This window comes from Garra rufa, chromosome 18 (genome assembly GCF_049309525.1).
Source record: "Garra rufa chromosome 18, GarRuf1.0, whole genome shotgun sequence".
Lineage (NCBI taxonomy): Eukaryota > Metazoa > Chordata > Actinopteri > Cypriniformes > Cyprinidae > Garra > Garra rufa.
Window position 1 is genome coordinate 6896448 of NC_133378.1, and position 27923 is coordinate 6924370.

The window sequence follows — 27923 nt, forward strand, 5'->3', positions numbered from 1 at the left end:
GCTCTTGCCTGTATGTCTTTATTTTTTCCCTTGGAATGCGAAAGGAGAACTTCTGAAGAAAGTTTTTTGGCTTTTTTAGTATAAATATGTCAGCCTTAAGGTTATCTATAAGCTAATGTGCTCCAAAACAATGACAAAATGCGCATTTAGAAGACATAAGCATTCAGGGTTGCCAGGTTTTCATAACAAAACCCACCCAGCTATTACTCAAAACTAGCCCAATCACATTTCAAGGGTACCCTCAGTAAAAATCGCATTCCGTGGAGTCAAATACACTTGTGGCAGGGTTCCTCTGTACAATTCGTATTCCGGGGGCTAAATATCACATTATTGGGGTCACTTTAAATCAACAGTAGCTGCGTCAATTGCGCAAAAACTCCCATATATCGCAAAAAAGATTCTACGCTTGCATGAGGTGGTTTTTCAAGCAATTCAAAAAAGGAATATTTTGCAAAACAGCAATGGAAACGTTTTTTCAGCATTTACAGATAACATTCGATTAAATATAACCAAAATCACACAAAAATTGCTTTGACTTATTACGAGAGAGAAAAATTACGTTTCAGTCGCATAACACCGGTTAATGGAAACGCCGTCATTACGCAATACTTTTTAATCAACATTTATAAAATAACACCGAAGTTTTGTGCAAATCTGTAATGGAAACGCAGCTAGTGTTAAAGTAGCCCAATTACGGGGGAAAATTGCGGACTTGGCAACACTAAGCATTCAAAACTTAGTCACTACCAATGACATTATCCTGCACTTCAACTTCTCATCAAACGTTCTGTCCAATCAAATGCTCTCTAGAATACGAAGCATCCCGCCCCTTTCACTATAAATATATACGCTGAAGCTGATGAAATCGGTCTCTCATTCACAGAATTAGTACTAGTGCACTATATAAAGGTTAGGGAACGATTCAGACAGTTTATGCTTTATTGGGGCTAAAGACGTTTAGTTTTGCGTTTTATCAATACAGCTATCCACCTCGGCCATTTTGTAAATGTTATGGACCTGGTTTCCGTTCTCAACTGCCTTTGGCTAATTTTTAGCTGTACAAAACTCGTTTTGCTGCTTTATATTACAAATTGGTGTGTCTTACTATATTATTTCAATGTATTGTCTTAATTATGAACACTGGTTTGTAGTGAAAACAGTTTTACCGTTTACTGCGCCTTGTTATTCTTCTCATTATTACCCTATAGCGGCTAATGAACACAATAGGGGCTCGTACATAGGCTTGCTTTCGCATTAAAGAATAAGGTGGATGATATGAGTGAGTAAATATTAATAAATGATTTTTTGTCATTTCTGTGGTGAACCACATCATTTTTGTGGTGAACTATTCCTTTAAACATTCTAAGGGTTCAGGGGAGGTTTTAGAAATAGTCTGGCAAAACTAACAAGTTCAGCTTAATAATATTAGCTTGCAGTTTGTCTTGTACACTATTCTGTTAGATTCTCATATTGGTCATGAATCTCTCTTGCCCTCTAGTGTTCAGTGTCTTTCTGTACAAGACATTTTCAACTCGACGGATCAGTAAACGGCATTTTGAACCAGTCTTTGAAAATTCTCATCATGTACATTTGTAATTGTAGCGTTTAGGATATTCAACAATGATAGTTTGCTGCATAAGTGTTGTAAGGAGAAAAATAATGATATAGATTTATATCACACCACCTCTCCCCTCATCTTAATGGCTCTGTCTCTTTTTACACCTGTGTTTTTTGTAAGCACTTTTTGTATCTCTTTCCTGTGTTTGGTCTCTTCTCCATTGACTGCCTGTCCATCAACACGTGTTTGCTGACCAGAGTGTAAACAGATGTTTGTTAATAAAAGTATGCTTTTCATCTACTGATTACACACAGTGTTTGGGTTTGGATTGGTGCCTCTGTCTCTTTGCCTTTGACCCACACAAATAAACAAACACACACATCCTACAAGCCTTGTCTTTGGATAGAAGAGGTCAAAACCAGACATTCAATGCTGAAAATCCTTTGCATATTTTGGTGATCCTGATCAAAAATGACTGGCCTTTTAAAAAGTGTTTGTAAATCTCTTGTTATGCTATATTATCCCCAAATCTTGGATCCAGTTTTTCTTTCAGTTAGCACAGGTTTTGTGCCATATGCACCAATTTTTTTTAAATAAATAATAATTTTCACAATGTTCTGTCAAAAACTTTAAAGTGATAAAAGTAACTATCATTTTCAATAACTAACATTTTTTGATAATTAACAAGCAGAGCTTTGACAAACATGTGCAATGCAAACGGTTTTATTAATGAAAATAGAAGTGCAATGTGTTAATACAGTAATAAAATATTATTATACAATATTGTCTCTTTTAAATGACCATCTGAAATTCATTTAATATGTTTTTAAGATTTAAAATTCACAAAAAGCTGTTCACATTGGCATGACATAAAATCAGGTTTGGTTTTGTCCAACTTACAAGCATGCAAAAAAACATTTTAAAGTACAGTGGGGTCCAAAAGTCCACATAAAAAAATCTGTGATTTAAAATCTAATTTAAATCTGAAAATTAACAGTTTTTTTATGATTTTTATAGATTTCTATTTTTATATAAAATCATTGTGTGTGTGTGTGTGTGTGTGTGTGTGTGTGTGTGTGTGTGTGTGTGTGAGAAGTGGACTTTTTGACCCCCTTTAGCTTCAATATATAGCCAAATATCAAGCAGTAGTTTTGCCAGTTTTGGAAGCTATTTATAACATTTGTTGTGTCTAACCCCTTCATTTCACGTTTTATGTTGCTGCCTTATGTTATACTGCTTTAAATTAGTTTTTTCCCCACATTAATCTACACTCCATGCACCATCATATAAAAAAGCAAGTTTGTAACATCTTTGCCAATTTATTAAAAACAAAAAACTTAAATGATTGCATAAGTATTCAAACCCTTATCTGAGACAGTTGAAAATGCTCAGAAGCATTCATACTGTTTATATGTTACCATACTTTGAGTGGTGTTAACCTGTGGCAAATTCAGTTGAATTAGTATGATTTGGAAAGGCACATATGTCTTAACAAAAGTTTTAACAACTGAAAATGCATATCAGAGCAAAAACCAAGTTAGCCTTAATGGAAGAAGTTTGAAACAACCAGAACTCTTTCTAAAACTGGTGACCTCCTGGCCAAACAAACATCACTGCAACACTCCACCAATCCGGTCTTTATGGCAGTGTGGCCAAACTCCTCTCCTCAGTGAAGACACATGAAAACCAACTTGGACTTTGCGAAAAAGCATCTAAAGGATGAACCTCAATTTCAAGCATCATGTTTGAAAGAAACCAGGCACTGCTCATCACCTGCAAAGTACCATCTCAAAAGTAAAGTGTGGTGGTAGCAGCCTCATGCTGTGGGGCTGTTTTTTAGGGGCAGGGACTGAGGGACTCAAAGTAGAAGAAAAGCTCAATGCACCAAAATATTGGCATAACCTTAATGAAAACCCAGTCCAGAGCATTCAGAATCTCAGACTGGGCAGAAGGTTCACTTTCCAACAGGACAATGACCCTAAGCACACAGCAAGAGTGGCTTATAGACAATCTGTGAATGTCCTTGAGTGGCCCAGCCACGGCCTGGGCTTGAACCCAATCAAAAATTTCTGGAGAAACCTGAAAATGTCTGCCAGATACCATCCAAGCTGACAGAGCCTAAGAGGTGAAGAAGTGAGGTGAAGAATGGCAGATAATTGCCAAATGTTGATGTGCAAATCTTGTTACAATCATACCCAAAAAGACTGTAAAGGTGCTTCAGCCAAGTACTGGGTTAAGGGAATGAATACTTATGCAATGTACTTATTTCAGTTTTTTTATGTGTAATAAATTTACGAAGTTGTGACAATTCTGTTTTTGCTTTGTCATTATGGTGTACGGAGTGTAGACTGATACACGGAAAAAAAGTAAAGCAGTTTAACATAAGACAGCAAAAAAAAAAAAAACGAAGGAGTTTGAATACTTTCGCAAAGCACTCTGTGTTTGCGCTTCAGGACATGAATGCTCGCACACTCCCCCGGATGACTGCCCTGCATATGGGGCAGTGGCGCAGACTGGCTGCGCAGTCGGTGCAGACGACCAGATGGCCACAGGGGATGAATACCATTGAGACAAGTTTGTCCATGCAGACCTTACAGGTCCTCTCTTCCTGAAGCTGTCGCAGCTGTTCCTCTGGACTCAGGTCTGATCGCACTAAAAAACACACATAAATAGGCAAGTCAGGACATTTTAGATTAGTCTAGGTCATTTGAGATAATTGATAGTATGATCTGTTTCATCCCAGAGGCTGCTAGATGGAGGGAAAATTAAGATATGCCCAAACAAACACACACACACACACACACATTATTAGTCGAATGAAAGCATGTTAATATGAACCTTTCTCCCTGTCTGAGACTTGCGTTCTCGGCGTTCTCTGCCTCTCCACAGTCTCTGAGGGAACAAACCATCCACATGTTAGAGAAGGGAACAGCACATATTATCAGAAGTTTTATCTAATTTCTTTTTAGATGGAAAATACATACAGTTGAGGTCAAAAGTTTACATACACCTTGAAGAATCAGCAAAATGTTTATTATTTTACCAAAATAAGAGGGATCATACAAAATGCATGGTATTTTGTATGAGAAAAGAATAGATTTTTGCAAGAGAAAAGAATAGATGAATTTAAAAAACCCTGTTCAAAAGTATACATACACTTGATTCTTAATACTGTGTTGTTACCGGAATAAACCACAGCTGTTTTGTTTTTGTTTTTTGTTTTTTTAGTGATAGTTGTTCATGAGTCCCTTGTTTGTCCTGAACAGTTAAACTGTCCGCTATTCTTTGGTTTTTCAGCATTTTTGTGTATTTGAACCCTTTCCAACAATGACTGTATGATTGTGAGATCCATCTTTTCACACTGAGGACAACTGAGAGACTCATATGCAACTATTACAGAAGGTTCAAACACTCACTGATGCTCCAGAAGGAAACCTGATGCATTAAGACCTGGGGGTGAAAACTTTTTGAATTTGAAGATCAGGGTAAATTTAATTTATTTTGTCTTCTGGGGACCATGTAAGTATCTTCTGTAGCCTCTGAGGGGCAGTACTAAATGAAAAAATATGATATTTAGGCAAAATAAGAAAAATGTACACATCTTTATTCTGTTGAAAAGTTTACACCTCTGGCTCTTAATAACCTTCTGTAATATTTACATATGAGTCCCTCAGTGTAAAAAAGATTTCAAAATCATACAGTCATTGTCGGAAAGGGTTCAAATACACAACAATGCTAAAAAAACAAAACAAAGAATTTGTGGGATCTGAAGGATTTTCTGAAGAACAGCAGGCAGTTTAACTGTTCAGGACAAATAAGGGACTCATGAACAACTATCACTAAAAACAAAAAAACAAACACAGTATTAAGAGTCAAGTGTATGTAAACCTTTGAACAGGGTCATTTTTATAAATATGCCTTAAATAACCTCTATAGTCTCTTGTGGACTATATGTAAACATCTTTTATGTGAAATATCTTATTCAGGTCAGTACTAAATAAAAAATAACATGCATTTTGTATGATCCCTCTTATTTTGGTCAAATAATTACCATTTTGCAGATTCTGCAGGGTGTATGTAAATTTTGACCTCAACTGTAGTTATCAAAATATAGGTGACATTAAAGTTAACAAAAAATTAAGTCAGTCATTATTTACTAACCCCTATTTTTCTAACACAAATGCATTAATCTGCTTCAGAAGGCCTTTATTAACCACCCGGAGCCATGTGGAGCACTTTTTATAATGGATCGATGTACTTTATTGGGCTTCAAAATCTAAACAGCCATTCACTGTCATTATAAAGCTTGGAAGAGCCAGGACATTTTTAATATAACTCAAATTGTATTCGTTTGAAAGAAGAAAGTCATATACACCTAGTATGGCTTGAGGGTGAGTAAATCATGGGGTAATTGTCATTTTGGGGTGAACTATCCCTTAAAGGAATGTTACTTTTGAATGTACTATGAATAGTCTGAAACAAGTAGTAGTAACAAGTAGATTAACATCCAACTAAACGTCTCAAAAATTACTGATGTATAATGTTAAAGATATCTTTATCTTTATCTATTAACATTACTAGAGAGCCTTGCCAAAACGTTCAAAGAAATTCCCTGTTAGCTGAGGTGCTATTCGTTGCCATTACACGGACAAGCGTAAACAGGACATTTCTTCTTTTGTGGTCCAAAAAAGAAGAGTATGCAACAATATAACAACACCAGGGAGAGTAAATAACTGACTGATTTTAAATTTTATGGTGAACTATTCCTTTAAATATCTCCTTCTGTAGCTAGTCAGGGTAGCACCATATTTCATTTCTGACAGGAATGAAAATGAGGCTGTGAGGGATTGACGTTCAGTCTGTTCAATGGATTATACTGTTGTTTAACAACATTAAGTTTGTTCAGCTGATGAAACAGCCTTTCTGGATAAAAAATAACTTTCAGTACAGCAAAACCCCATAAAACCTTTGAAAGTACTATCTATACAGTCTATCTTTCACAGCCTCCTTTTCATCCGCGTTAAATTCAATAGTCAATAGCACCCATTTTAAAGGGTTAACGCTTTGTTTGTCTTCGGAACATAAATTAAGATATTTTTGATGCATTCTGACAGCTCTCTAACCCTTACATAGACAGCAATGTAATTAAAATGGTCATATTATGCTCTTTTACAAAGTCTTTGTTTTGTTTTGGGGGTGCACTAAACATGCTGTCATGCTTGGTGGTTCGAAAAACACATTATTTTTCACATAATTTACATTATTACAGTAGCTTTCTCCCCAGGCTGGCACAATGGCTCGATTAGTTCCGGGTTTGATGAAGGTCCGACTTCCGAAAAACTAAATGTATTGTGATTGGTTAGCGATTCCCAAAGCAGCAAGTTCCATGTACAACTGCGCAAGCTAGATTAAAGTGATTCTTACATTTTAAATATGGATATTTTTCTTACAAAATCACATCACTAAAGGAGGCTTTTACTGACCCCTCCGGAGCCATGTGAGGCACTTTTTATTATGCATTTTATTTTATTATATTTTTATTATATCGACTTGTTTCGAAAGATAGAGAAAAACACCAGTCTATTCCGTTCTAAAGCTTGGGAGTGCCAGGATTATTTTTAATATAACTCTGATTGCATTCGTCTGAAAGAAGGTAGTCATATACACCTAGGATGCATGAAAGGTGAGTAAATAATATGCTACAGTAGTGTTGGTCCTATCGTCAGCCTGCAAGATCATGATATTATCATTATTGTGCTAATGTATTTAATTATTTACATGCCGAAACCAGCTCCAGCATATGATGAATAAACCACAGATGTCTACAGCACGGCTCCGGCACGGCAACCAATGATTGTCACTTTAGTCAATGCTTGTGTTCACATCAGCCGCGGCTACACATGTTACCGGAGCAGTTTGCGACCACTTTAGTCAATGCTCGCTGAAGCATCCCAAAAGTGGCTGTCCATGCTACATAGCTAAAGTTAGGAGAATCCCCCACCTCGTCCCTCCCCACCCGCTAACGATTTGAATTTTCGTGACCGGGATTTATTCGAATAATATTCTAATGGACCTCGTTTTGACATCTTAGCATCCTGAAAACAAACGCTGCGGTCCAAAGGAGCTGTTTGTTGTAGTTCTTGAAAGGGGATTTTTAAAAAACTAAAAATCTCCCTTTCGAGTGGACTTTTTTTGCCCAAACATACACACCACAAATTGACTAAAATTCAAAAAGTGAAAGCATAATAGGACCCCTTTAACACGATCAAAGTCCAGAAACGTAGCAAGGAGACTGGTAAAATAATCCATGTGACATCAGGTGTTCGGTAATTTTACGAAGCTACGAGAATACTTTTTGTGCATAAAGAAAACAAAAACAATGACTTTATTTAACAGTTCGTCTCCTCCACGTCACCCTAGCACCATTTTGGAGCGTATCCATTGATGCACACAGCGTACGCTGTTCTCTGTCAGCTGCTTCACGAGGATACGCTGTTTCCATTCAAATCAAAGCATAGACGTAAACGACGTGTTCCAAAGACGAACAAAGCTTTTATGGGTTTGGAACGACATAGGAGTAAGTAATTAATGACAAAATGTTCATTTTGGGGTGGAGTAATCCTTTACGTTTTGAAAACATAGGATTATGTAATTTAGATTTGTTTCTTATTGATAGAGATGTTTGGAAACAGAGGGTGCTCCACACCTGGTCTGGGCTCCCCCGTCTGCCTCTCCTCCTCCTCGGCCTGCAGGACGTCAGTCACCAGGTCAGAGACTGAGGTGTAGTGTGAGCCGGTGAGCAGGTAGCGTGACTGCACCAGACTCTCCACTAGCGAGTGCTGGAAACCCATCTGCAGCACCGCCTGCACCACAGGGGACAACATGACGGCCGCCACTGAGTTCTGCCGACCCAGCACCTCTGCCAGCGGGACAGCATACAGGAACATGAGTGCATGTGTAAGGAGGACCGTGCACTTCACTTGTGAGGGCCACATTTACAAAAATATTCTTAGTCAGAAACTTTTGACAGGTAAAAGGGTTAATGGGCCTGATGAGTTTAATTAAAATCGAAAAACGCCAAAGTTTTCTTTAAAGTAATAGTTTACCCAAAATTGAAAATTTGCTACTAATTTACTCCATTAGGCCATCCAACATGTAGGTGCATCTCCAAAAATTTGAATATCGTGAAAAAAAAAAAAAAAAATTATATATATATATATATATATATATATTAGGGCCGGGACTCGATTAAAAAATTTAATCTAATTAATTAGAGGCTTTGTAATTAATTAATCGAAATTAATCGCATTTTAATCGCATATAAATATTTGACCTGAGAACAGTGAGAAGTAAGATTTTTACATGGATTTTTAGTAGCCTATACCATTGAATAATGACTGAATACATAAGCTTAAGCAACAAAATATTGTTTATTTTTGTTCAACCAAGTCCAACAGACCAGTGAAATATTGCCATTAAGTGTAGCAAGAGGTACGTTCTTTAACGAGTCTTTCATGCCGAGAACTCTGCTCTTGTGTTTGCTTAATTATGCATTTAAACGTTAATGACCAAACCTATCATTATAAATGTTGCTGCACATGGAATATAACGCGGATAACATTTAAAAATATTTTTTATCAGGTTACACACTGATTATTTATCACTCAAACCCCTTTCTCTACCTGTCCGTTGGTCGGGCATATCCTCCATGTTTGTAGTTTTTTAACACTTTGTATGCGTGTTTGTAGTTCTAATCGAATCCTCGTTCACGGCGCAGTGTGTTGCGGGCAATATTAGCCGTTAAGAGTGTGCATTGATCGTTAAGTAGTAGACCATCCGGGAATCTTTGGAATACCTTTTTAAACATACTACGATTTGGGACATACAATACTATTTAGGACGGACGCATCTTGTCTGAACGCTATTTGGTGCTCCAGTATTATCAGTCCGCGGAATCTCATCCAGTGAGAAACGTTCCGCGGTGCAAAACTAAGTGCGATTAAAATGCGTTAAAAAATTTTAACGCGTTATTTTTGTGTAATTAATTAATCTAAATTAACGCGTTAAAAAATATATATATTTTTTTTTGCTTATTTCAAAAACTGAAACTTTCATATATTCCAGATTCATTACATGTAAAGTAAAACATTTCAAATGTTTTTTTTTGGTTTCATTTTGATGATTAGAGCTTACAGCTCATGAAAGTCGAAAATCCAGTATCTCAAACCATATATCTCCAAATATCAACCAAAAAAGAAGGATGTGCAAAACAGAAAAGTTCAAGTTCTTTAAAGTATGTGCACAAATGACAGCATCAGTGAGGTGTGGTGTGGAAGTGATCAGGCTATGGCACTGTTGAGGCACTATTAAGCCTTCAGCTCATCTGTATATTGTTGGATCAACTGTTTCTCATCTTTCTCTTGAAAATATACCATAGATTCTCAATGGGGTTCAGGTTAGGCATGTTGGCTGGCCAATCAATCACAGTAATATCATGGTCAGCATACCACTTGGAGCTGGATTTGGCAATGTGGGCAAGTGCTAAAGTCCTGCTGGAAAAGGAAATCAGCATCTCCATAAAGCTTGTCAGCAGATGTAAACATAAAGTGCTCCAAAAATCTCCTGGTAGACAGGTGCATTGACTTTGGACTTGATGAAACACAGTGGACCAAACACCAGCAGACGTCACAGCACCCCAAAACATCACTGACTTCAGAAACTTCACACTGAACTTCAAGCAGGTTGGATTCTGTGCCTCTTCAGTCTCTGTGACCATGATTTCAACATGAAATGCAAAATTTACTTTTATCTGAAAAGAGGACTTCGGACCACTGAGCAACAGTCCAGTTCATTTTCTCCTTAGCCAAGGTAAGATGCTTCTGACATTGTTTCTTTTTCAGAAGTTTTCCTGAAGACGTCTTGAGCGTGGTGACTCTTGATGCGCTGACTCTGGCTTCGGCCCACTCCTTGTGAAGCTCTCCCAAGTGTTTGAAATGGCTTCGCTTGACAGTATTCTCAAGCTTGTGGTCATCGCTGTTGCTTGTACACCTTTTCCTACCTAATTTCTTCCTTCCAGTCAACTTTGCATTAAATATGCTTTGATACAGCACTCTGCCATCCCTTCTGTGACTTGCCCTCTGTGTGGAGGATGTCAGTGATTGCCTTCTGGACCATTGCTAAGTCAGCAGTCGTCCCCATTATTGTGGTTTCAAAGAACAAGAGATACCCAGAGTTTATACAGTAGGGATGGACATTTAATGAAACGCAAATGTAAATATTCTAATATTTTGAGATACTGGATTTTTGACTTTCATGAGCTGTAAGCTCTAATCATCAAAATTAAAACTATTAAAAATTTTTAACATTTTACTTTACAAGCATGAATCTAGAATATATCAAAGTTTAAGTTTTTTTTAAATAAGTTACAAAAAATGAACTTTTTCACAATATTCATTTTTTTTAGATGCACCTGTAGATTATTTTTTTTCTTCATCAGTACAGATTTAGAGAAATGCTTGCTCACCAATTATTCTGACAGCACCCATTCACTGCAAAAGATCCATTGGTGAGCAAGTGATGTAATGATATATCTCCTAAATCTATTCCCATCTGCGTCTTGGATGAGTTAATTTTTCAGCAAATTTTCATATTTGTGTGAACTGTTCTTTAAGTGTGTAGTAATTTGCTGAATTTAATCACAACAGAGTCTTTTCAAGGTCCTCACATGTAGAAGTATAAATAGAGATTGTGTGTATGAACTGTTACGCAGAGCAATATATTGCTGCAGGTAATTTATTCAGTGATTTATGCAAAGAATCAGTTCAGGTATGTTTGTTCAGCAGCAGCATACATTCATTCAAAACTGCAAAACTGTATCACAAAAAACTGAAAGTTAGAAAAACACTGAACATCATCACTGTTAGTTGGTGAGGACAGAGAGGAAAAGAAGGTCATTGCCCTGGGTGAAAATTAAGTTGTGAGAGCTGGAACAATAATAACTCCTAAGGAACATAAAATGCATAGCAGCATAAAATCCAATCCTGCTTATTACACAGCTTTTTAAAGCCGTTAAAATAAATACAGTAAATACTGAATTTATTTTATTATTTTAGAGACAGAACACAATTACAGCTACAGTGCCGTGCAAAAGTATTCATACCCCTTCATTTTTTTCACATTTTGTTTTGTTACAGCATTGTGGTAAACTGCTTTAAATTACTTTTGTTTTCTCAGCACGTGGCTGTGTATCAAATCTAAAAAATTATATAAATACAGTTCAGTTTCTTGCAAAAACTGATCGTTTCGTGGCAGTTGCAACAAGTTTTCGTTAAAAATCTTTGTTTGTGTTCTGCTGAAGAAACAAAGTCACCTACATCTTGGATGCCCTGGGGGTAAGCAGATAAACATCAAATTTTCATTTTTGGGTGAACTAAAATTCCTTTTAAGGCAATGATCTAGGGAAGAGTTCAGAAAAAAATCTGCTGCATTGAAGGTTCACAGAAGCATGTAGCCTCCATTATCCATAATGGAAGACGATTGGAACAACTAGGACTCTAGAAAATGTCTGCCAGCCCCCATCCAAGCTGACAGAGCTTGAGAGGTGAAAAGGTGAGGCAAAGAATGGCAGATAATTGCCAAATGCAGATGTGCAAAGCTTGTCACATCATACCCAAAAAGACTTGAGGCTGTAAAGGTGCTTCAACTATTGTACTGAGTTAAGGGTATGAATACTTATGCAATGTACTTATTTCAGTGTTTTATTTTTAATAAATTTGTCAAATTTGCAAATATGGTTTTTGCTTTGTCATTATTATGGTGTATGGAGTGTAAATTGATGTGGGGAAAAACTAAATTAAAGCAGTTTAACACAATGCTGCAACAAAACAAAATGTGGAAAAAATGAAGGGGTATGAATACTTTTGCAAGGCACTGTATGTAAGAATCATTGATTTCCAGGACAAACAGTTATTAGTGCTGAATGTTGTGACCAATCAGAATCAAGTATTCTGGAGAGCCGTGTAATAAGCACACATAAGAGTCTGTTTATAACACAAGCAATGGAACATTTTATAGGACATAAGAATTGCAGAGAATCGGTAAAGAAAGTGTTTTAGAAGTAAGAATTAAATCTGTATATAGTTTTGAGAAAAATAAGAACTAAAAAATGACTATTTTTCTTTATTACCATATGGCTCTATTTTGTTTAAAGCTACTTTTAAGCTATATGCTACACAATTTAATATGTGGCTCTGTACATGAAAACATAAAACTGTTATTTTGCAGGGGGATCATATTTGAAGTCTGCGATTCTTATTTAACATTTGAAAACCCCTGCACTGTTACACCTTTAAAAAAGTTTTCATGGATTGACTTACCTGATGTAATGTTTCCTGCAGTTGATGAAGGAGATCCACCCTTTAAAACAAAGCAAAGCATTTAAAATCTATAGCAATCTTTCAAACATATTAAGCTGTTAAATCAACCACAAACTGATGGTTAGGCTCATCATTATTGCTTACCACACTCTCATTCATGTTGAAGTAAGACTGCTGGATGTTGCTCACATATTCCCGTCCTCTTGACTGAAGTAAATATTCACATCTTTGGAAACATAAACAATAATGAGCATACATGCACTAAAATGACTAAAACGGCATCCATTTTGTTTTAAACAATTAATTTTAATGTATAAAATGTCTCTTTAGCATTCATTGATTACACTAAATTGTACTTCGCTATTATATTGAGGGATTAAAACTTCCTGTGTGCTGAAATCCGCTTCAATGCAACTGTAACGTATCTGGTCTTCCCTGTCATCATGAACTCTTGCACCACACTTCATGGACTACAATCCCCATAAGCCACTGCACCAATCACTGCACACATCTGTTCCTCATTTCCCACTGATCTGATTGCTGCATACACCTGTTTATCATTTACCCACATGCATTTAAGCCACTCACTCACACAGCCACCTTGCGAAGTCTAATTGTTCCCATGGTCATTATTCTAAGCGTGTTTCTCTGGATTGGATTGCCTGTGTATGACTCTGGACTGTGTACCCCGTTATTGATTCCTGCTGCCTGCCATTTGCGACCACTGCTTGATTATTGAACTGTTTCCCGGATTACCTACGTTGTTCCTGTTTTCTGGCGTTTACTCCTGCGTGTTGACTATTCTAATAAAGCCTTGCAAATGGATCCGCACGTCTCTGACTCCTCCTTGTGACAGAAGACTTCGCCAAACTAGGATCCAGCGGCTTTGTTTCACCCCCAGCATCATCATGGACCCAGTCGACCAACTTCTGCTCCTCCGACAAGGTAATCTCCCCATTAAGGAATATGTCCACAGATTCTGTGAGTTGTCACTCAATTTACCATTTCGTGATGAAGCTTACCTTAAGGACTTATTCCGCCGGGGACTTAATGAGCCAACTAAGTCTATGTTGCCAGGAGGAGAATTTAAATGTTCTGTGGAGGACTATATGCAGTATGCGTCGCTGCTATGTGGCTCTAAGTTAACTGTGGATGTTTTAAAAGAGCCACAGCACAAGAGGTCTGCTAGCCCAGAACCACAGCAGCCACACTTTACCACGGGGTGGCAAAGGTTAATTTCTAGCGTGGAGGACCCACCGCTGCTGTCGGCTCGAGCAGCTGGTCTCCCAACCAGCCCTCCAGTGACTGCGCCGCCAGAGCGCCCTCCAGTGACTGCGCCGCCAGAGCGCCCTCCAGTGACTGCGCCGCCAGAGCGCCCTCCAGTGACTGCGCCGCCAGAGCGCCCTCCAGTGACTGCGCCGCCAGAGCGCCCTCCAGTGACTGCGCCGCCAGAGCGCCCTCCGGTGACTGCGCCGCCAGAGCGCCCTCCGGTGACCGCTCGCTCAGAGCCTGCTCTTCCAGAGTCTCCGCTGGAGACGCCCAGCCCTCCTGAATCTCCGCTGGGGTCGTCCAGTTCTCCAGAGCTCGCTCCTCAAGAGCGTCGTCCAGAGCCCGCTACTCAAGAGCGTCGTCCAGAGCCCGCTCCTCAAGACAGCCTTCCAGAGACTCCGCTGGTTCCGCCCAGCCTTCCAGAGACTCCGCTGGTTCTGCCAAGCCTTCCAGAGACTCCGCTGGTTCCGCCCAGCCTTCCAGAGACTCCGCTGGTTCAGCCCTGCCTTCCAGAGACTCCGCTGGTTCCGCCCAGCCTTCCAGAGACTCCGCTGGTTCTGCCAAGCCTTCCAGAGACTCCGCTGGTTCATCCCTGCCTTCCAGAGACTCCGCTGGTTCTGCCAAGCCTTCCAGAGACTCCGCTGGTTCATCCCTGCCTTCCAGACACTCCGCTGATTCAGCCCTGCCTTCCAGAGACTCCGCTGGTTCCGCCCAGCCTTCCAGAAACTCCGCTGATTCAGCCCAGCCTTCCAGACACTCCGCTGGTTCCGCCCAGCCTTCCAGACACTCCGCTGATTCAGCCCTGCCTTCCAGAGACCCCGCTGGTTCCGCCCAGCCTTCCAGAGACTCCGCTGGTTCAGCCCTGCCTTCCAGAGACTCCGCTGGTTCCGCCCAGCCTTCCAGACAATCCACTGGTTCAGCCCTGCCTTCCAGAGCCTCCGCTGGTTCAGCCCAGCCTTCCAGAGACTCCGCGGGTTCCGCCCAGTCTTCCAGAGACTCCGCTGGTTACATCCAGTCGTCCTGAGATTCCTGTCTGCCCAGTTCTGGTCACGGAGCTCAAGCATGGACTGTTCCCACCCACCCTCCCTGCTGCTCCAGTCCTGCCACCTCTGTCTCCTGACAGTCCCTCTACTCACCCCCATCCCACCTTCGTGGCAGAGGACTTGCCGTGGGACTGCCAGTCGCCATCGGTGTCCAGACTGAAGGACCCCTCACCATCACCTCCAGTCTCAGAGTCCTGGACTCCACCTCGGTCCTCCGACCCTGCGGCTCCACCCCGGCTCTGTGCTCCCTCGTCTCCGTTGTCGGCCGTCGGCCCAACAGCTCCTCCGGGCTCCATCGTCTCTCCGGCTCCGCCCCGGTCAGTCGTCACCCCACCTTCGCCTCTGGACTCTACTCCTCCGGCTGCGCCTCGTCACTCCGTCCTGCCGGCTCTGTGGACCTCCTCCCTCCCGTGGGCACATCCTCGATCCTCTGTCACTCCGGCTCCGCTGCGTACCTCCGGACCTCCATCTCCGCCGGGGTCGCCAGAGCCTTGGGTTCCGCCTTGGCCCTCCGGATCCTCTGTGTCGCCCAGGACCATCGACTCTCCGGTTCCGCCTCGGGCTCCACCGGCTCTACCTCCGTCGGTCGGCCCCATGCAGGAGCCAACCCTTCCTCCTCCATGGCTTCTCCCTCCGTCGGCTCCGCCTCATTTCGTGGTTCCAGTACCACTACATGGACCTGGCCCTCCATCCCTCCCCCTGTTCCGCCTCCGCTCCACCACCCTCAAGATTGTTAAGGTGGTTAGAGCGTCTGGAAGCCGCTCCTTGCGGAGGGGCTATGTAACGTATCTGGTCTTCCCTGTCATCATGAACTCTTGCACCACACTTCATGGACTACAATCCCCATAAGCCACTGCACCAATCACTGCACACATCTGTTCCTCATTTCCCACTGATCTGATTGCTGCATACACCTGTTTATCATTTACCCACATGCATTTAAGCCACTCACTCACACAGCCACCTTGCGAAGTCTAATTGTTCCCATGGTCATTATTCTAAGCGTGTTTCTCTGGATTGGATTGCCTGTGTATGACTCTGGACTGTGTACCCCGTTATTGATTCCTGCTGCCTGCCATTTGCGACCACTGCTTGATTATTGAACTGTTTCCCGGATTACCTACGTTGTTCCTGTTTTCTGGCGTTTACTCCTGCGTGTTGACTATTCTAATAAAGCCTTGCAAATGGATCCGCACGTCTCTGACTCCTCCTTGTGACAGCAACTGTATGTACTTTGTGACTGTGGAAGCTGTTTCCACCATGGGATGAAAGAAAAAAAAACAAAGGTGATTGCCTAATTGGTAATTTTTTTTTAACTCAAAGTCAGATTTTTGTTCTTGCAATTCTGAGAAAAAAACATAATTGTGAGATATAAAGTCATAAATGAAAGATATAAAGTCAGAATTGTGAAATATAAACAGATTTTTTACAGTTGTATTTATTTATTATTTTCTATATTCTTAATTTATTCTTAATTCATTTATAATAATATATCATTTAATCATTTAATTATTCCATTTAATCATAATCATTTATAATAATCATTGTAGTCATTTATATATCCATTTCATTGATTCATTAATTGATTAGTCATTTATATTATGTTATATTATTATTGTTTTTTTTATGTTTTTTTCCATTGTTGTTTAGTCTTATGACTGTGTGGTTTCATGGCCTGTTTGTCCTCATAATACGAGATATTAGGGAATGTTTATGAACCTCAAGGTTTATGGGATGCTGTTTTGAAGCAGTTTGGTATAATAATACTTGTTGGATCTGTGTTCTTCAGACGAAGTCTGAGCATTGAGACATACGCAACTAAGACTATTCAATAGACTCTGCTCCTTTCTTTAGTTTTTCTTCAGTCAACATTTTGGTGTAATCGTCAGGATGGAATAACATTTTTGGCGTACTTCTTGGCTGACAGAAGACTGTCAGTAGTGTTTTGGGTACCAGACAAGACCTCCCGTCAACAGGGTTTGGGTATTAGACTACTCTGCTGATGAGTGGTTCTGTTACTGGACAAACTGATATTTTCTGATGGGATCTGGCTGGATCTTAATTGTCTAGGCATGGGGACAGCGATCTAACAGATTTAAGTCAGGACTCTGGCTGGGCCACTGCAAAACTTTAATGTTTTTGTCTGCTAACCATTTCTTCACCACTTTTGCTGTGTGTTTTGGGTCGTTGTCGTGCTGAAATGTCCACTGGTGCCCAAGGCCAAGTTTCTCTGCAGACTGCCTGATGTTGTTGTTGAGAATTTTGATGTATTGCTCCTTTTTCATGGTGCCGTTTACTGTGATTAGGTTCCCTGTAAGGATGCACCGAATATTCGGCCACCGAAAATATTCGGCCGAAAATTGCCCAAAAGCGCATTTTCGGTTTTTCGGCCGAAAGACTTTTATCACCAAAACAACACGGCCGAAACAATACGTTGACGCAAACAGAAACCGCGGCCTGCACGTGCTTGTCTGAAGCAACACGTCTGCGGTGTGGACGTATATCAGTATATCCGAGAAAGACCCACGGATAGCGATTTGCAAAACATGTAATGCCGAAATTTCAAGAGGGGGTGTGTCTGCAGTCGTGCGTGCAGCCAGTGATGAGAGCAGAGATCGAGACAGATGTAGCTTTCAGTGAGTGAAAAACAGTGGCTTTACGTTGGTGTTACGTCACAATATTTTAAAGATATGTCCTTTCTATATACTGTATTTTTATAAATATTTATGTTTTAAACCATGGAGGTGAGCCAATGGATATCACACAAGCAACGTGAAAACTGCGCAATATGTGAAAGTGAAAGTGAAAACTGACAGTGCTTTCAGCATCTGACGTGCATTCTCTCAGAGACAATGAGAGGCGATTATACTTTATATGCTGATATTAATTTAGTCGCGTAATATTTTTCTTGTGCCCTGAACATGGTGGGAAAAAATAAAAAGAAACATATTTTGTGTAAGGTTTGTTTTTTTGAAAGACTTAAATAAAGCTCTTAATTTTCATTGATGACTGCAGTTTTATTTAGGGGTTAAGAAAGTCTTAATTATAATTTCAGGTGGTCTTAAATGTAGGGACTGAAAGACAAGAATTGCGATGAAACTTCAAAAGGCTATCCATTGAATAAATATGAGCGCTGCACGTTTCAAAGTCATTTGCTGCGCTGCTTTGTGTAATATTATTCTGACAGCGCCTCCTGCTGGAAGAGAAACGCATAGAGTTGTAAATGTGAACTGATGGATCCACTAATGTGTTATAAAAATGTAAACAATTTAAACAAAGGCAGTAAAATATATGTATATGTTATTTAAGTAATATAATATTTGATTGATAACAATTGTTTAAATTAATATAATTGATTTATTCTTTGAAACTTCAATATTAATTTATGCAATTGCAATGCTTTGATTTTAGTAAGATTAGTACACAGTCATAGCCATAAATGCAATGGTACTAATAATTGGCATAATTCTTTCGGTGTTTCGGTTTTCGGCCAAGAATTTTCATTTCGGTGCATCCCTAGTTCAGTGTTAAATAAATATTTTGAAATTGTATTTTTGTTATTTGATTTATTTCTCTGAAAAGCAACACAAAATAGTAAAAAGCAAATTTTTACTATTTAATTATTGTAATGGTGAAAAAAATTGGCAAAATAAATGGAAAAAAATGCGAAACACCGCGTTCGGTATTCGGACTTCGGCCAAGCATTTCATTATTATTCGGCTTCGGCTTCGCCCAAGAATTTCATTTCGGTGCATCCCTAGTTCCCTGGTCCACCGGCTCAAAACCCCCAAACCTCAAAAACCACCATGTTTGACAGTGGGGATGGTGTTCTTAGGGTTGAAGGCTTCTCTATTTTTACGCCAAATGAAGGCTACACCATTGTGGCCAAACAATTCAATTTTTGTTTCATCTGACCATAAAACAGAAGACCAGAAATCTTCTTCTTTGTCCAGATGAGCATTTGCAAAGGCCAAGCGGGCTTTTGTGTGCCTGGAGAAGTGGTGTCCTTCTTGGTCTGCGTCTGTGGAACCCAGCGGTGTGCAGTGTCCATTGGACTGTCTGCCTTGAGATGTTGTCACCAGCAGAGCCCAGATTCATCAGGATGGTCTTGGTGGTGATCCTTGATTCTTTTTTACCTCTCTCACTATCCTCCTGGCCAGCACAGGTGTCACTTTTGGCTTCCGACCACGTCCTCTGAGATTTTTCACATGTGCGGAATATCTTGTATTTTTTAATAATATTTTCCACTGTAGCCACTGAAACTTCAAAACATTTAGATATGGTCTTATAGCCCTTTCCTGACTTGTGAGCAGCCACAATGCGCAGCCGCAGGTCCTCAGTGAGCTCCTTTGTCTTAGCCATGACTGTCCACAAACCAACAGCAGAGAGCTTCTGTTTTTCACCTCTTGAGTTGATTAAAACAGCTGTTCCCAATGAATCAGGGTAATTAGGATGCTAAACTTTTGGTCTGTACTGTACATGTTAATAAAACACAATCTAATAGATAGAATTTTGTATACAGTATATTTGTTAGTTTCCAGCTGCAGCTGCATAGGGAAAAGACTGAATTGTCAGATAAAATTGCAATTCAGACTTTTTTCCTGAGAATTGTGTTACAATTCTTGTGTTATTGTGTACACATCAATATAGTAATTTTTGTCACACTGTGCAACAAAAATCTTTTTTTACAATTCTGACCTTTTCCCCTCAGGAATTGTGAGAGGAAAAAAAATTATTGTAAGATAAAATCATAATTATTTTTGCAATTCTGACTTTTTCTGATGAAAAAAATTCTTAGAATTGAGAAAAAAGGAATGAATTGTGATTACCATTTTTCACAACTTTTTTTCGCTCAGAATTACGAGGGGACTTAATTGTGAGATAAAACCAAAATTACCTTTTTGTCAATTTGTCAATTTGACTTTTTTTCCTCAGAACTGTGAGGGGAAAAGACTGAATTGTGAAATAATGTCATAATTACCATTTTTCGCAATTCTAACTTTTTTTCACTCTGTGAGGGAAATTGTGAGGGAACTTAATTGTAAGATAAAATCACACTTACCAATTTTTTTTGCAATTCTGACTTTTTGCTTAGGAAAAAAAATGGTGAGAATTGAGGAGAAAAGAATGAATTGTAAGATAAAATCGTGATTACCATTTTTCGCAATTCTGACTTTTTTTTTCGCTCAGAATTGTGAGATAATTATGAGATAAAACTAGTGGTGGGCATAGATTAATTTTTTTAATGTAGATTAATCTCACTGTAATCTTGGAATTAATCTATATTAATCTAGATTAAAATGGCTAATTTGAATTCTGCCGAAGGCATTCAGAATATGTGTGCTACCAAAATAATGACTAAAAGTAAGTCTTTGAGAACTGGTTTCTCAAGCCAGGTGGCGCATTAGATCAGGCGCTCATCTCCTGTTTCCAAAATGCATCACAAACTGCTTGACAATTGCATTTACAACATAATTAACTATACAAACTTGTGTAACCAACTATTCCTACACTGCATGTTCTTCTGCGTAAAAGGCTGAGCGACGTGCGCGTTGCAGTTAAATACACAGACGAGCACGGGCATGGATATCAGCGTGCACAGTCTTCGGTTAAACTGCGTTACTTTTAGAAGCGTCAATTCAGTTGTTGCATATAGTTTAATTTCTTTATTTCGGGATTATCAAAGTAAATTATAACTCACGCACGTGCCCCAGTAAAAAGGGTCTAGCAAGGCCCCTGCCCTGAAGCAAACCCGGCGGCTTCATAGCTGCATCCATGTTAGCACGTCTCGTTTGATGTGGTAATTTCACAGTAGGCATACACACAGGTTCGAAGACTCGTTCTCGCCCCCTACAGTGCAATTCGGCTAGGTATACATCCGCGCTAAAATATCAAGGTGAAAGTCATCATATCTTGCGTAGTTTAGACCCAGCTCCCAACCCAACTTTGAGAATAGATTAACGGCGATATTTTTTTTATCGCCCGATAAGAGTCTCACGTTAACGCCGATAACGGCCTACCACTAGATAAAACCATAATTACCTTTTTTCAATTCCTTTTTTCAACTTTTTTTCCTCAAAATTCTTAGGGGACTATTTTTTTGCAATTCTGACTTTTTCATAAGGAAAAAAATTGAGGGGAAAAGAGTGAATTGTGAGATAAAATCACGTTTTTTGGGGGTTTTTTTGCAATTCTGAGTTTTTTCCTCAGAAATTTGAGGGGACTTAATTGTGAGATTTGAATTGTGAAATCGTAATTACCATTTTTCACAATTCTGACTTCTTTTTTTTTTCAGAATTGTGAGGGAAAAAGACTAAATTGTGAGAAAAAATTGCAATGACCTTTTTTTATCCCATGGCAGAAATAACATTAGAATAGCTGTACAGTGTGTTTGTTGTTTCCGTAAATAAATTTGCGTTTTGTGGAATTTCGTACTCCCTAATCAAGCTTACTCGCAGAACAGACATTTGTGGGGGAGCGTGTGAAAGAAGGGACATTCTAAAAATGCTTAACGTGAAAAATGCTTGATGTGGCTTAATGCCAGTGTTTTATAAAAGACCAAAATCAGTAAACACATTTTTAATAAAGCATACTGTACTGAGACCAGAAAAGCAGACAAGCAGATGAGACCAGAATAGGAATGCACCACATTTAATTACGTGTTAAGCATTTTCCTCCCATAGAAAACCGTTATCAGGAAAACACTTAACGCCTAATTAAACGTGTTGCGTTCGTATTCTGGACTCATCTGCTTATCTGTACATAGTATGATTTATTAATAATGTGTTAAGTACTGAGTACTGAGTTTGGTTTAAACACTGTTTTAATGCATTAAGCCATGTTAAGCGTTGAGAGGAAAACACTTAACGCTTAATTAAACACATGTGCATGTCTGTACATACTATGCTTTATTAATGATGCACTTATAGAGTCTTTTAAAAACATCCTTAACACATGACACCACATTAAATGTTTTAGATTATCCCAAGGCATGCACATAATGCGACTTTGGCGAAATTGGTTTACCAACCGAAGGACTTTAAGCCAGGATAATTCAGGGTCCAAAAAAATTTACAAACAGTTGCTTTAGTTTAAAGTAGAAACATAAACTCACTGTGGAAACCATTTGGCGTGTTCCTGCCAGGGGTCATCTCCTGGCTCCCAGTTTCTCAGACCACCGTCACAGAAGAAACACTTCACATTGTCACCATGACCTAAGAATAACACATTAGAATGAACAGATACAGTGCAGAATATATGCATATCAAAAGTCATTTCTAATCAGTTTTTAATAAATTCCAACTTAATTTGCTTCATCAGTAATTCACCTTTTTCTTCAACACGGTCATAAGCCTATGGGTGAGACTTCTGGTTCATTAGTCGCTATCCACCTTATTTTTCTCATAAGAACAGGGTGCAGCTATTCTAAATTTAATGTGTCTGGCTTGGTGTCGTCCGTTTCCTGCTTTATTTAGCTGAACAAAACAGCCCATTTTGCAGCTTGATATTGCAAATTGGTGTGTTAGTCTTAGTCTTACCATATTATTTTAATGTATCATCCTAATTATGAACACACTGCTTTGTAGTGAAAACAGTTTTACCGTATATGGCACTTTGTGTTATTCTTCTCGTTATTTTCCTACAGCGGCTTATGAACCGGAAGTCTCGCACATTCACAGAAAACAGCTTACATGAAAATGCCCATAAGGTGGGTAGGGAAATAACGAGAAGAATAACAACGTGCAGTAAATGGTAAAACTGCACTACAAACCAGTGTGTTCATAATTAATATAATACATTAAAATAATATGGTAAGACACACCAATTTGCAATATCAAGCAGCAAAACAAGCTGTTTTGTACAGCTAAAAACTGCTGGACACGGATGAGACCAGAAGCCAGACCCATAAAATTTACAAATGGCCTTTTGGCACTCTAACGGTTAATAAACAGAACTACATGCGTGCATGCTGAGTCATTCTATTATCAATTTTACTAACTTTTCACTTCAAGCAATGATCTCTTTTAAATCAGGGGACATTTCTAATTCATTTAATACAAAAATCCAACAGATACCCATCTTTTATCTTGCAAAAATTGCATATTCTATACTGGAATTTGCTGTTTTTGTGCTGTCCGATGTTAGCTTTTGCTCTTTAGATTAGCTCTAAACACAACTAACATGGTTGACAGTGTTAGCAATTTAGTGTCAACTTATGCTCCCACTGAGTGTTGTTGATAAAAAAAAAATGTTCAGAAACAATTGTCATTACACAGAAATTACTCAGGAGTTGCCTAAAATCATGATTTGCGTTACAATGGATAACCTTAACTGATCTAATCACGGCCACACTTTATGAACTCAGTACCCATAATATTAAATACACATTATATTCACATTTGTCAAGGGTTATAAAGCATTCAGAATTCCTCATGATTGACTTCATCCTATATGATATTATAGACAGTGTTGAGGAAAGTTACTTTTAAAAGTAATGCAATACAATATTGAGTACAAAAAACTAATACAAAAAACTTTTGCAATACAATATTGAGTTACTCCCTAAAAAAATAACTAATTATGTTACTTAGTTACTTTTTATGGAAAGTAATGTGTTACGTTAATTTTGTGTTACTTTTTTAATGTGCGGAGGGCGTGCTTGTTTGTTTTTAATATAAAAAGTTCTATTTTTGGCAAATTTAAAAGCCTTTTCACACCAAAAGCCTCAGGCTTAGAGAAAAGCAAATTTATGTCTGTACAGTAGACCGCAGAAGACAAAATGTCAACTTTTCAGCAATAAAAAAAGGAAAACAAATGTTAGATTTTAGCAATTTTTGTTTATTAGTATGGATGAATTGGATCATCGAAGGTCAGCAGCAGTGGCGGAGCCAGAGGGGTGTCCGGGGTGCCACCCCAAAATTTTATTTGCTGCTGGCAGTAGCTGATGCTGATTGACATTTTTTTTTTTTTGAAGTTTTAGGATTTTGCCCGGCAACGCTGCATAAGCCATTTTCAAATCAAGACGAGCCAAAGACATGAACATGGTTTCAAGGTAAAACGAATAATAAAACATAATATTTTAAATACGTTTTATAAGGTTTGTTTGCTGAGTAACGTTTATTATCCGTTGTGTAAGTGAACGAGGCGCCGACAACATCAGTTAACTTAATGAGATTAGAGAGATCAATTCGCACTTTGGACCGTTAACGCTATACTTCATCTGTGCTGGTATTACATGCACAAAATTTCGACCGTACAGGGCTCGAAATTTCGACCGTTTATGTCGCATATGCTCCCAAAATTTAATCTGCGCGACCTCAAATTATATTTGGGAGCATTTTGATGATAACTCAGCGGCAGAGTTGCACTCACGCAGGGGCGTAATTTTCACTGGGGACACATTTTTCAAAATCCCGTTTGTGTCCTCCCACTTTTGTTGAAGTAATCTCTTGTATTGTAGTATGCACACTCAGCACCGCCGAGTTTCGCTTGATCGTTAAAACGAATTCAAATTCAAAATCAATTCAAAAGCAATTTTAATAGCCCACGTTTAGAGAGCGACTCATCAATGCGCGAAAATTAGGCTACAAAAAATATCGAAGCTGTTATTAAATATTAGTATGTGGTGGGCTATAATAAGTTGTGTAGTGTCTATAGCTCTGTATCATGCTTGAAAGATCTCTATTTGAACTTTGAATATTGAAAGGATAGCCTACTTTGATTATGGCTGCATTTTTTGTCTACACGACTAAGAAAGAACTGTGTCGTTTATTTTTTGTTATTTATAATATATTTTGTAAAAATGCAGTGGTTGCCTCTAATTTAAATGACTGTACCTATAATAGAGAAAATAAACATCTTTTTCATGGACTCATTTCATTCATTCTTGTCCCTTGCTTAAGGCGTAAAATAAATATATAAGAAAGGCTTTCAGAATCAGCCCATTTGCTTGTAAAACATCAGCAATCAAAATGAAGAACCATGAACCATGAAGAATCAATATCAGTGCATTACTAAAAAAGAAATTGGGTGCTCCTAAATTTTTTTATGGTCCTCCTAACTTTTTGAAGTTGGGAGCACCAGTGCTACCAAGTAAAAAAGTTAATTTTATGCCCTGTATGTAAGTTATTATATTTAATTAACAATGTTATTTCGACTTTGTACAATTTCTCTTGTTACACCAGTGAGCAATGCAACTTGCGAGAGAAGCTTCTCTGCGTTAAAACTTATTAAAACCCACCTTAGGACAACAATGTCTGATGACAGGTTAAGTCACCTATAGGGATTCTCAGTGTTGAGTCAAGGAGGGCACGCTCCCTCAACATGGATGAATTCGTGAAACGTTTTGCCAGTTCTCATCAGAACCGCAGAATTATGTTGTTTTAAACATACCTAGGATAAGTTTGTAACTGATGACTAAAACTGTGTTTTTGTTTTTCTTTTCAAATCCAGGTCTGTTTGATGTCTGCTATGTCTAATTGCAGTATTTTTGGTTTGTTTGTTTTTTCTTTATGCTAATGTTTTTGTAAATGAACTCAGCATAGTTTTTGCAAATAAAACTTTAGAATTCCTTAATTTATTATTTCAACTTTATGAGTACAGTGCGTGTCCGTGTGTGGACCCCCTGAAATAACAGTGGCCACCCCCTGGCTACACAAAAATTGTAGCTCCGCCACTGGTCAGCAGCAAAGACATCGGTTAATAAAATGGGATTAAATACATAAAGGATATTTGTATTATTTAACATATTTATTTATTGCAGGTTTGTGTTGAATTTCACCGTTTTATGTATTTTGAGGAGTCTCTGTTTTTTTTTTTGTGAGTTTTTTTGCATGTTCACATTTATTCTAGAACTAAAGTAACATATATTCATAATTTCTCTCAACATAGGGACAGGAGAGCTTTTAATCAATAAATAAGTGGAAAAGTAACTAGCGTTTCTTATTTGAAGAAGTAATTTAGATATTTTCTTGTCAATTAAAAAGTAATGCCTTACTTTACTAATTACTTGGAAAAAGTTACTTGCGTTACTTGTAACGCGTTCCCCCCAACACTATAAGATTTGACATATATATCTGTTTCTAATTGGTCATGACTGATGAAAAAGATAGGGTGGATAGTATGCACATTGGGACGCAGGGTATGTTTATGTCTATGTCGAGTCACACAGGTTCTGTTCTACTCCGCAGCGGTTCCTACCAGAACCAGTCTGAAATAGTCCGAATATAAAAACTTATTATAGGTCTATCTTTCTAATTCAGGAATCAGGATAAGCCAAAAACACGGTTTGGAAAATGGATTCATGATGTACTCGCTTATTATATAAATATTGTAAGTTATAAACACAAAAAGTTATAGACTGCAAGTTTGAATACATATCAGAATAATAACTGAGGCTGAACTGCTGTGCTCGCGGCCTCTCTCGTTCATTCCGTTCATTCACAGTGCGCGTGACTGCCGGGCGCGTGACTGTGAGCGCACAAAACAGAAGCAAGAAAGTTTCGTTTCCTCGCCAAGTGGAAACCACAATAAACCCCAATTATAATTTCGTGTGGAATTGAATTTTTGCTCCCAAAACAACATGTAGCCTTGCTTTACCCACCTGTGTAGAAGAAGCCAGCTTGCGCCAGCGCGTTGGGCTGCACTGATGCTCCAGTGGGCCAGTTGTGGTAGGTGGACAGCCTGTTTTCCTCCGACTCCATCTCTGGGTACACGGCCTGCCCGGACAACACCTGCTCGTCCACGGTCAGCCGCTGCAGTTGACTCAAGAGCTGCCCGTCCACAGAGTCAGACGAGCCCAGCGGAACATTGCCCACATCCCTGCCCATCATGAAGCCGCATGTGGGGAAGTGCCGCTCATGCTCCCCCCGCGGAGTATCTCCATGAACCCAGTGCCTCAGGATCCCGTCGCAGCAGAAGCACTGTACTGTGTCTCCGTACCCCAGATAGTGGAATCCAGCCTGGGCCAGTTCCGCAGGGCTCACGGGCGCGTCTCTGGACCAGTTTTGGAAAGTTTGAAGTCTTTCCTCCTCACTCCGCATCCCAAGCCGAACCCCCGCCTCCATCTGCGTGCTCCTCTCGCTCTCATATCCACGATCTCCCCTCATCCTGCTCACCTTCCATAGTGGACTGTTCAAGTGTGCTTCAGCCCCCTCTCCGCTGGCCATATACCCTATTATTGGCAGTAACAGAGCACCGTTTACTGAAGCGCACACATTTCCAGAATAGGCAGTTGTTAAATGATCTGCGCTGTGGCCAAGCCTTGAATAGCATTTACAATAGACGCCTTTCATGGCGATTTTCTCTAACTTTCACATGAGCATACCTATCGCATATACATATTTATATATATATATATATATATATATATATATATATTTTTTTTTTTTGTAATTTATGGAGGAGGTAAGTACTCAAAATGAATTAAATAAATAACGAGTTCAAATAAAAACAACAAGCAAATGTACCAGTTTATTTAAATAAATCTGTATTTTAAATAAAATGTATCCATTTATTTTGTAAAATTCCAAAACAAAATCTTTATTGTTTAAACATTTTTACAATATAATCTTTCACACACTACTGCTGTTTAAATATCCTTTTTTTTTTTTCATAATTAAATGTGCCGTTTTTCATAATAATATGCTGAACTTACGATTGATGTCCATTTGACGAAAC

General features: G+C 38.9%; 1 protein-coding gene across 2 annotated transcripts; it reads right to left on the bottom strand.

Moving 5' to 3' along the window:
- Window positions 1-2292: 2292 nt before the first annotated feature.
- On the bottom strand, window positions 2293-27406 carry birc7 (baculoviral IAP repeat containing 7). 2 transcript variants are annotated; one of them, XM_073823393.1, is made up of 7 exons: window positions 26848-27406; window positions 22360-22459; window positions 13078-13159; window positions 12934-12973; window positions 8265-8477; window positions 4397-4450; window positions 2293-4210 (listed from the first exon to the last, which is right to left on the bottom strand). In XM_073823393.1, exons 1-7 carry the CDS (start codon window positions 27350-27352, stop codon window positions 4008-4010), a joined length of 1197 nt encoding a protein of 398 aa, XP_073679494.1. In that variant the 5' UTR covers window positions 27353-27406; the 3' UTR covers window positions 2293-4007. The 2 variants fall into 2 exon arrangements, with proteins under 2 accessions (XP_073679494.1, XP_073679495.1); XM_073823394.1 differs by lacking the exons at window positions 4397-4450; window positions 8265-8477.
- Window positions 27407-27923: the final 517 nt, after the last annotated feature.

Bases quoted from the DNA above. Each gene is read 5' to 3' on its own strand.
- birc7 (XM_073823393.1), bottom strand. From the start codon at position 27,352: ATGAGGGGAGATCGTGGATATGAGAGCGAGAGGAGCACGCAGATGGAG. The intron at 22,460-26,847 runs GTGGGTAAAGCA...TGTTATTCTTAG, and splicing joins AGCTGGCTTCTTCTACACAG to GTCATGGTGACAATGTGAAG. The intron at 13,160-22,359 runs GTGAGTTTATGT...ATGTTTCCAAAG, and splicing joins CACGCCAAATGGTTTCCACA to ATGTGAATATTTACTTCAGT.